General features: G+C 39.5%; 2 protein-coding genes across 2 annotated transcripts in view; one reads left to right on the top strand and one right to left on the bottom strand.

Annotated features, from left to right (window-relative positions):
* LOC102203479 (centrosomal protein of 55 kDa-like) overlaps positions 1–3646 on the bottom strand; it is an 8087-nt gene extending 4441 nt beyond the window's left edge. The window contains exons 1-6 of the mRNA XM_013913767.1: positions 3593–3646; positions 2734–2895; positions 2406–2633; positions 974–1045; positions 605–755; positions 243–369 (exon numbers count right to left, since the gene is read on the bottom strand). Of these exons, the coding sequence (XP_013769221.1) occupies positions 243–369; positions 605–755; positions 974–1045; positions 2406–2633; positions 2734–2886 (731 nt within the window). The 5' untranslated portion in view covers positions 2887–2895; positions 3593–3646. The remainder of the gene's footprint in view (positions 1–242; positions 370–604; positions 756–973; positions 1046–2405; positions 2634–2733; positions 2896–3592) is intronic.
* A 275-nt stretch (positions 3647–3921) lies between these two features.
* The window catches only part of myofl (myoferlin like), a 21960-nt gene continuing 17659 nt past the window's right edge, over positions 3922–8222 (top strand). The window contains exons 1-5 of the mRNA XM_005744818.2: positions 3922–4245; positions 4681–4736; positions 4851–4942; positions 7788–7896; positions 8017–8113. Of these exons, the coding sequence (XP_005744875.1) occupies positions 4158–4245; positions 4681–4736; positions 4851–4942; positions 7788–7896; positions 8017–8113 (442 nt within the window). The 5' untranslated portion in view covers positions 3922–4157. The remainder of the gene's footprint in view (positions 4246–4680; positions 4737–4850; positions 4943–7787; positions 7897–8016; positions 8114–8222) is intronic.

Genomic DNA, 8222 nt, shown 5'->3' with positions numbered 1-8222 from the left:
GTGAGGTGCTTTCGTGATATTTAATGGATCGGATTACATTTTTTATTTTTCTCCGATATCCGATCCAGTAATTTAGGTCAGTATCGGACCGATACCGATACGTAATATCGGATCGGTCCATCTCTAGTAAAAAGTAACTCCTGGTAGCCCACCTACAATACAGGTACAGTCCACCAGAGGGCTGCAGTCCACACTTTGTCTATTACTGATCTATTTTTTATGCCTTGATTTTTCAAACATACCAATTTTGGGTGATCATCAGATTTTGGTGGGTCACTTCAACTCGTTCCCTCAGTACCTCCAGTTCATCCTTGGCTTTCTGGAGGAGTCTTTCATAATGCTCCTGCATCTGGCTTATTTTCTCTTTCTCTACAATAAGAAAAAGAAATCAAAAATTAAAAGCAGAAGTGGGAAACAAAAGCATGTCTACTCAGATGTGTGCCATGTGGCATTAAAAAAAGATAAATGAAGCACATGAGGACACATTCTGTTACAGTGGGCTACTATTGGACAATCTTGATATCTTAAAAACTTGTTGTGACAGACTGCTGCCCCTTGTCGCCCCAGTGGTGAGTGTCCGCTGCCCACTATCCTCTTGGCTCACCGTCTGAATGGTCCTCATTGTGCTGCTGTGAACGGGCCTGATTGGCTTCATTCAGCTGCTTCTCCAGCCATAACATTCTGGCCAGAATCGCCCTCACATAGGCCTCTCTCTGCTGGTCATACTCCAGCCACTGCTTGTTTTTTTCCAAGGCCTCAGGGCATTGAATGAAATAATGAAAAGCACATAAAAGAAAAGACAGAAACAGATCTTTGCCAGAAAGATGTCTCCAAACCACAAACACTTAGTACGACATGTATACTGTAGCCTGACTTGTAAGTAAAAATGGACTAAAAGAAGATTAAGGGGAAGGATAGGAGTGGATAGAAAAACACAGGGGGCATTTCCCAGCTGTGCCAAGAAAACACTTACATCTCTGAGATGAATTTGGACCTCTGCCACAGCTTCATTACTCGTGGAAACCTGTTCATCAGCTGTGGAGTCCTACCAGAGAGACCAGAAAGACACAAAACAATACTGCACATTTGAAAATGAGCAATTCATATTAACAGTCTCTTAGTTGCTACGATAAAAAACAAAAGCTAGCTGGCAGGCAGAACAGTTAAAAAAAGATCCATAACATCTCTATGATGACTATCATGGCTCTCAGTATCCTAATGGTAGTGAGACTGAAAAATACCTGCTGCTATCTAGTGGTATAACTGGGGCAAGAGGGGCTTAATTAGCTAAACAGATGCTGGAAAGTCTAAGAGTAATGTGAGCAGTGTGAAGGAAATAATCACATTCACATGACTGCATCTGAAGCAGCACAGCTGCAAATTTAACAAGCAATTAAAAATGCTCCACACAACATCGAGACCTTTTCTTGTTTGCTGGATTATAACAGAGAGACTGACAAACATTCATGCTAGAATCGCCAATCAAGGCCCAGCTACTGGATTCAAATCCAGGACCTTCTTAGTCTAAGGTGATGGTACTAACCATTCTGCTTCCACTATTTTCAGACAGCTTTCTTCCACCAGTAAACCAGTGCAGAAAAATGTTGCTCCCATTGCACCTACAGTGGACACGTCTGTCCACAACTGTCACCAGCTAGTGGCATGCAGTGGAACTATCTCAATGACACACTGGTCTATAAACAACACTCCACTGAGCCAGAATTCCTACTCGAAGCACTCTCTATAGGAAGCTGGCCAGTATGACCCACTAAGCTTCATCCTGTTGACCAGTTGGGCAAAAATTGGGCAAAACTGTTTTAGGCCCCCTGGCCCCAAGGTGCTTAGAAGATGATTTGATGTTGTTGGCGAGAGGGACAATTTAGTGACAGACATCCAAACACAAGATACTCAGTTTTGTCAGGATAAAGGAGGAGGACATTTGAAGATTTATTTATTAATGGTAGTAAAGCATTCATAGAGGTAGGAGAAGCTGTTGAGCATCCAGACTGCTAAACTAAAGGTCTGAGATAAAACTTACTCAGCTAATACAACTTCCCAAATACAAAGCTTCAGAGGAAGAGACAGACACTGATGCCTGCCTTTCCAAATGAATACAAAAGTCATGACTGACATTTAAGGGGAGCTGTGTTGGAAAGCTCAGCAGTGACCCCTTGTGGGAAAGGAATTATTTGCATTGACATCACTGGCTGTCCCCTGCAGTAGCAGGGCAAAAAACCTGGCAAGCAATAAAGCATGCCTAACATGCTCCAGACCTTTTTCTGTGCTTTAACCAGACAATGCTATATGGTCTATAGATTTGAAGAGAAAGATGTACTGGGTTAAACAGAACTGTTTGTTTTTACTGCTTCCGACATTATAATCTCTAATTTGAAAATCTGCTATACCTGCTTCCCTGTAACTTTGTTCTCGACATACTGACACCTTGTTGAGATGACCTCAAGCTTCTCCTCGATTTCCTCAATCTCTCTGGAGTAACGGGATATGCTACTCACTGCATCCACTGGTCTCTTTTCTTTTTCACACAGCTGCTCAGAGGGTGAAGCAGTTTTCTCATGTTTCGTCCTAAATTCCCGGGTACATTCGAGCCTCATGGCTTCAAGAGAGAGGAATCTCTGCATGGAGACACAACAAAACATCTTTTAAATATTGCCAGGATGTATTGATACAAAAAAATTGTAAAAATAATTAGACTTAGCAGTGTGAGCAGATTACCTCTACAAGCTTATTATGCTGCGACTGCTGATGGGTCAGTTCAGCCAGGGTCCTTTTCAGGCAGGCATTCTCTTTCCTGAGGCTGCTGACAACCATGGCAAGCTCTGAGTTGAGCTTTTTCTTGAGAGAGCGCTTGTATTTAGATGCTGCCATCCCTGTTACCTGCTCACAAGTATCACAGGAGCAATGCATCTTAGAATATAACATATGAAACATCAACAATACGAGCAGGATTACATTACCTAATATTCACGAGCAAAGACAACTTCACCAAAGTTTGATTTCTGAGCAGTAATTTTATAATTAGTTTGTAATTATACAAACATTGCAGCTAGTTGCTTTTGACTTTGAAACCTAGTGTATTTTTAAATATATATACATATATATTTCTTTTTACTTATTCTTTATTTTATTTAAAGGTGTCTCTAAATTTATTAGCAACGCACCTACATCCCACTACATGTAAGAAAAACTGAATTAAATAAATCTGGCATCAGCAAAGTGCTACCCCCCCCACCCCCCCCCCCCCCCCCCCCACACACACACACACACACACACACACACGTTAAAATGTATTTTTGTGTCTATCGCTAGTTAACAAGCTAACAGTTAACATGCTAACAAAATCGCTCATACTTAAGAGTTAAACTGGATACCGAATATTGGTCTCTCATATCTATAAAATAACATTAATGATATAAAAAAACGCTTATAACCGCCATAATCTATAAGGTTTTTGCTAGACAGAATTAAAGCTACTTTAGCTAGCTAGCCAACGTTAAATAGCTAGTGTTACCATTTAGCTAACGTTATTATAACGGTATTGAAATATGACTGCTCATTTTAAAATAAATCTTACTTTCTTAAGGTATTGTTTTACCAAATCTGCTGCAACACCTACTGGGTTTATATTTTGTTACCTAAAGATGGTGTTGACTGTCAAATTGTGAAGTTGGATGATTATGGCAACCTTTCTTCATCGCCCACTAGCGTGAAAACGGAGAAGAGGAGGAGCTCAGCGGATAAAACTGGTGTTAAATAATAACAATATTGCCTTTCTATATGAATGTTTTTGCAGCTTATTAACTTTTAGATTTAACATAAAAGTGTGTGGCTTTACTTAATAGAAGAAACGTTACTTTAAGCAAGTTTTTAAAAAAAATTGACTGCAGGGGAAGATGGCAGTACTTAGGCATCACCACAGAGTGGCGCTGCAGCACAGGATGAGGGTCTCTTTTTGGTGCTCCGTACAGTAAAGCCGCTTCAGGCTGCTGGTGGCTGCTGTGACTCATAAGGTGATTGGTATCCGCCCCTCTCCTCCTCTGCTTTAAACTTTGTCTCAGTTCCTCCTATGATGGCACCTTCTCTCTCAGCGGAATATAAAACTTTTCTTTGAGTGTTGTTTTTTTTGGACTTCTATCAACATGCTGCGGGTCATAGTTGAATCCGCCAGCGGGATACCCAAAAAGAAACTTGGCAACCCAGATCCAATAGCTTCGGTGATCTTTAGAGGTGAGAAAATTCTTCAGGATAACTATTACCTTAACTCTTCCTGCTGTATGCTGTGCCACTTCTTTTCTAGGAGAAACTGAGCATCCATACAGTATTTCACTTTCTGTCAGGTTAACATCTTTTGGTTGTAATCACTTAAACGTTTATTGCAGCTGAATATTTTGGCTGTGACTCAAAAAAACAAAGATGCATCCTTATAAGGTCAGAATAACCCACGGCTCCCAAAGGAGAAGGCTTGCATTGTTATTGTAATAAAAACTCCCTCAGGATTGTAAAATTGTTTGTGCAGCAATTATTTTTAGTTGAAAAATAAGTTTGGCGTTGGTTTGAGACTTTTATGTGTCGCTCCTATTCACTGTTAAACTTCAAAATGCTTGGGAGGAAGATATTTTAAAAAAGGAATATAAATCATTGCTTTGTCATTTTTTCTTACAGGTGAAAAGAAGAAAACCAAAGCAGTTGATAATGAGCTCAATCCAGTTTGGAATGAAGTAAGTGTAAACTGAAAGTTAACTTTAATGTTTGGGTGTGATGTTGATGTGTATGTTGTCAACATGACTCCCTGCTGGTGGTTGATTCCAAATGCCCCTTATTTGTAATTACAGGTGTTTGAATTTAATTTGAAAGGCAGCCCTCTGGATGCATCTTCATTCATCAACGTGGTTGTAAAAGACTACGAAACAATCGGAAAAGACAAGTATGTGCACGGAGGGCAATGGGTGGAAAAATGGTCACATTTGCATGTTGATTTTGTCATGAATGTGTGTCTGTTTTAAAGTGATGGCAGCCTTAGTTGTCTTAAACCAGACTGGCGTGTGGCACTGAATCAGTACTTAACCCATCATGACAAAGTCTCTGAGTCAGCAAGTTCATTTGAGTGCAGCTAGTCATTACAGATATACATGTGTTTTATGGCTCTGGTAATAACTTAAAGGGAAAACCTCATCCCAAGTCAGTGGTTTTTCCTTTTGACATGTAATTATAATCAGTGTAGCAGAGTTTCATTGTAGCTGTGCACCGATGACCAACATTATAACTCCCAGCGTGTGGCTGAAAACAGTTATTATGATCTTTTCCCGAGGAGCAAAGCAGCATGTTGAAACTTCACTGGTATGTTTAACTCCAGGACTGACTCGTCCATGTTAAGACTTGCTATGGTGAACAATGGTGATCCAGCATTTAAAAAAATATTACCTTAAAAGGGAAAAAAAATGTTCCTTTTCACTATTCTTTCTTGAAACTCAAACTGTTGCTTATTAGTCACTTTAATAATCCTCATTAATGTGTTTGACAGATATGCACAAAACACAGAGAGTCTGGGTTCTTTTGTTTTTAAAAAGTGGAGACAAGAAAGGAGACCAAGTAATAAAATTTCCATTGAGTCACTGCAGTGACTGATTGTACACAGTATAAATTCCTCTGAGGCAGGCAAAAGGGGTGTGGGGGTGGGTGGGGGTAGTGGGTGAAGACTGTCTGCCTTAGCTACACAAGCACTTTATGCTTTTCCAAAGCTGCATGAGAGGGGAAGCTTGTGCTGGCTTGTCATCGGCACGTTTGTCATTATTAACAGACAGTAAAGCCAAAAATCAGGAAACTTGTTTTTTTGTTTTTTTTTAACCAACCGTTACCCCCATCTAAAAGCCATAATAGGAAAGAGAAGGAGTGTGATTCAGGGAACCGAAGAGGGATGTCTAATCTGTACTGCAGTTAAAAGAAGGCAAATCCAGCTGCTCAACTCGCAGTTTTGAGACCTAGTTTCCTTTGGGACATTTTATTTTGGTATTTCCTCAGCTGTCTTTAAAAGCCATACATTAGTAGTGGAAAATACCTGTGTATATCAAAAAATGGTTAGACATTTTAAAGTAAAAATCCTCTCTTTAGTAGAGCAGCTACAAATATTTGACACTAGAATTTAAAGTTTTCTTTCGCAGTAGAAGTTATGTATACTCATTATCCTTATACTGTGTTTTCCTTGCACAGTGTGCCAGGGGCAGTAATTTACCATCCCAGATTCTTTCCACAGATGACACTTTCTGCCAATAACAAGTTTTCTAAGCTCTGTGGAGTCTCAACTAATCCCACATCTGTTGAGAACCACAGAGAAAATTGTGAAAGCAACTCATGAAAGCGACTGTTCTCATGTTCTTTACTTACTATAAGTCTGTTCTCCCACCTCTTTGGCTCTGCATTTGTTCATTGTTAAACTGGGCATAGAGCACATGCCTGTGGTACATGTTAATGGTTTCCATCTTTATGGGTTTTCCTCATAAACTAGTTCCACTGCTGTATGCAAATCTCTCTTTTAACAAAATGAGTAAAGTGACATCAGAGGAAAACTTGCTCTGGAATTAATCTTTGAGTTCAACTTGAGTTACAGTCATTTGGTAAATGAACCTAAATAGTGGTTTCTACTCTAACTTAGCATTCAGCTCTTTGTACTATAAAGCCACATTCGCCCTGTTATAGTCCTTAAATTTATGGCTCAAAGGAACCCAGCATATCAGATGCAACAACACTGCTGCCATTCAACAAGCTACTAATAACGGGAATATAGTTACTCCCAAAGGACAAACAGAAACAAAAAGACACAGAATTCCCAACTAGAAACAAACAAAAGAGGAAGAAGACCATGAGCCAACCACATCAGCCACACAGCGGGGCATTGGATTCAGGCTTCTCCCCTAAACTAGGTCTGGAAAACTAGACTAACATAAACCAAAGCTAAAAACACTGAGAACTCCCAACTTTAACTATACTTAATAATCAAAGCTAAGAAAACAATAGAAAGATAAAGCTAGTGAAAAGGTCAAAGACACCAGTTGCCAACCATCATGCTGTACTTATGGTACTGTATTTTGTTACCCTGTATTTATACACGTGTAATGATAATAAAGTTCAATCCTAATCCCACCTTCTCTGGGTTTATATTTGTGCAGCAAGCCGTCAACAACCAATCAGCATTAGGAATAGATCAGATAAGTGAGAGAACAGGTTAATGGGGTTGACAAGATAAACACAACACCCTGATGTCACAAGCGCAGATATGCTCACTCTCCAATGGACCAGCTGAGGGCATCTCAGTCTTGCCCAAGATTGCTTTGACATGCAAACTACAGGGATTGAACTACAAACCTTTCCACTGGTAGACAAACCGCTCAACCTTCTGAGCCACAGCTGGGCCCATGCGCCCATGCTATGATTTATAAAAATGCCCGGTGTGTTGCAAGCTATTGTCATTATTACATATATTACATAATTTCCTTTTAATAAAGTAACAATGTCGGTGTTGTTGCTTGATTTGTTATATTTATATGAAGAAGTGAAACTGAGAAGTGGAAACTTTTAGGTATCCCCAGCAACGAGCAATTACAGTCACAAACAGTGAGTCCAGTTCCTGCCTGTGTTAATTCTTCAGTACAAATTGTGGAAGCAAAGCATCCCTAGCATCCTTAGTTTTATCGATTGGAAAGAGGTTGATGGTTTCCTTGATTGGCGTATGACTTGAGTGAATGTGAATGAAAATGAATGTGATTGCTTTTCAGATTTATTGGTTCTGCAAGAATCTCACTGAAAGACTTGGCCAGTGGTCATGCGAAATCTCTCCCATCCAAGAACATACCACTTGTCAATGAGAAGCAGCAGTCTTTTGGGGTGAATACCTTTAATTAATAGTGTGATCCTACTTATTGTGCAGTTGTTTTTGTGAAATGCAATACAGTTGGACAGATTTACATCGTGATGGGTGGTAATTAAGAATGTATTCTTTTTTAGGCAGTCATTAATTTGCTCATTGGGTATGAGTCACCTATCAATGCCACTTCAAACCTAAATGATCAAACTGATGGAGACATATCTCATTTGGATGCTGGTAAGAAGACTAAAATCTATCTATCTATCTATCTATCTATCTATCTATCTATCTATCTATCTATCTATCTATCTATCTATCTATCTATCTATCTATCTATCTATCTATC

Source organism: Pundamilia nyererei, unplaced genomic scaffold (assembly GCF_000239375.1).
Source record: "Pundamilia nyererei isolate P.nyererei 1_Seehausen unplaced genomic scaffold, PunNye1.0 scaffold00149, whole genome shotgun sequence".
Lineage (NCBI taxonomy): Eukaryota > Metazoa > Chordata > Actinopteri > Cichliformes > Cichlidae > Pundamilia > Pundamilia nyererei.
The sequence above is the reverse complement of the archived record's forward strand: the minus strand, read 5'-3'. Positions and strand labels throughout refer to the sequence as shown.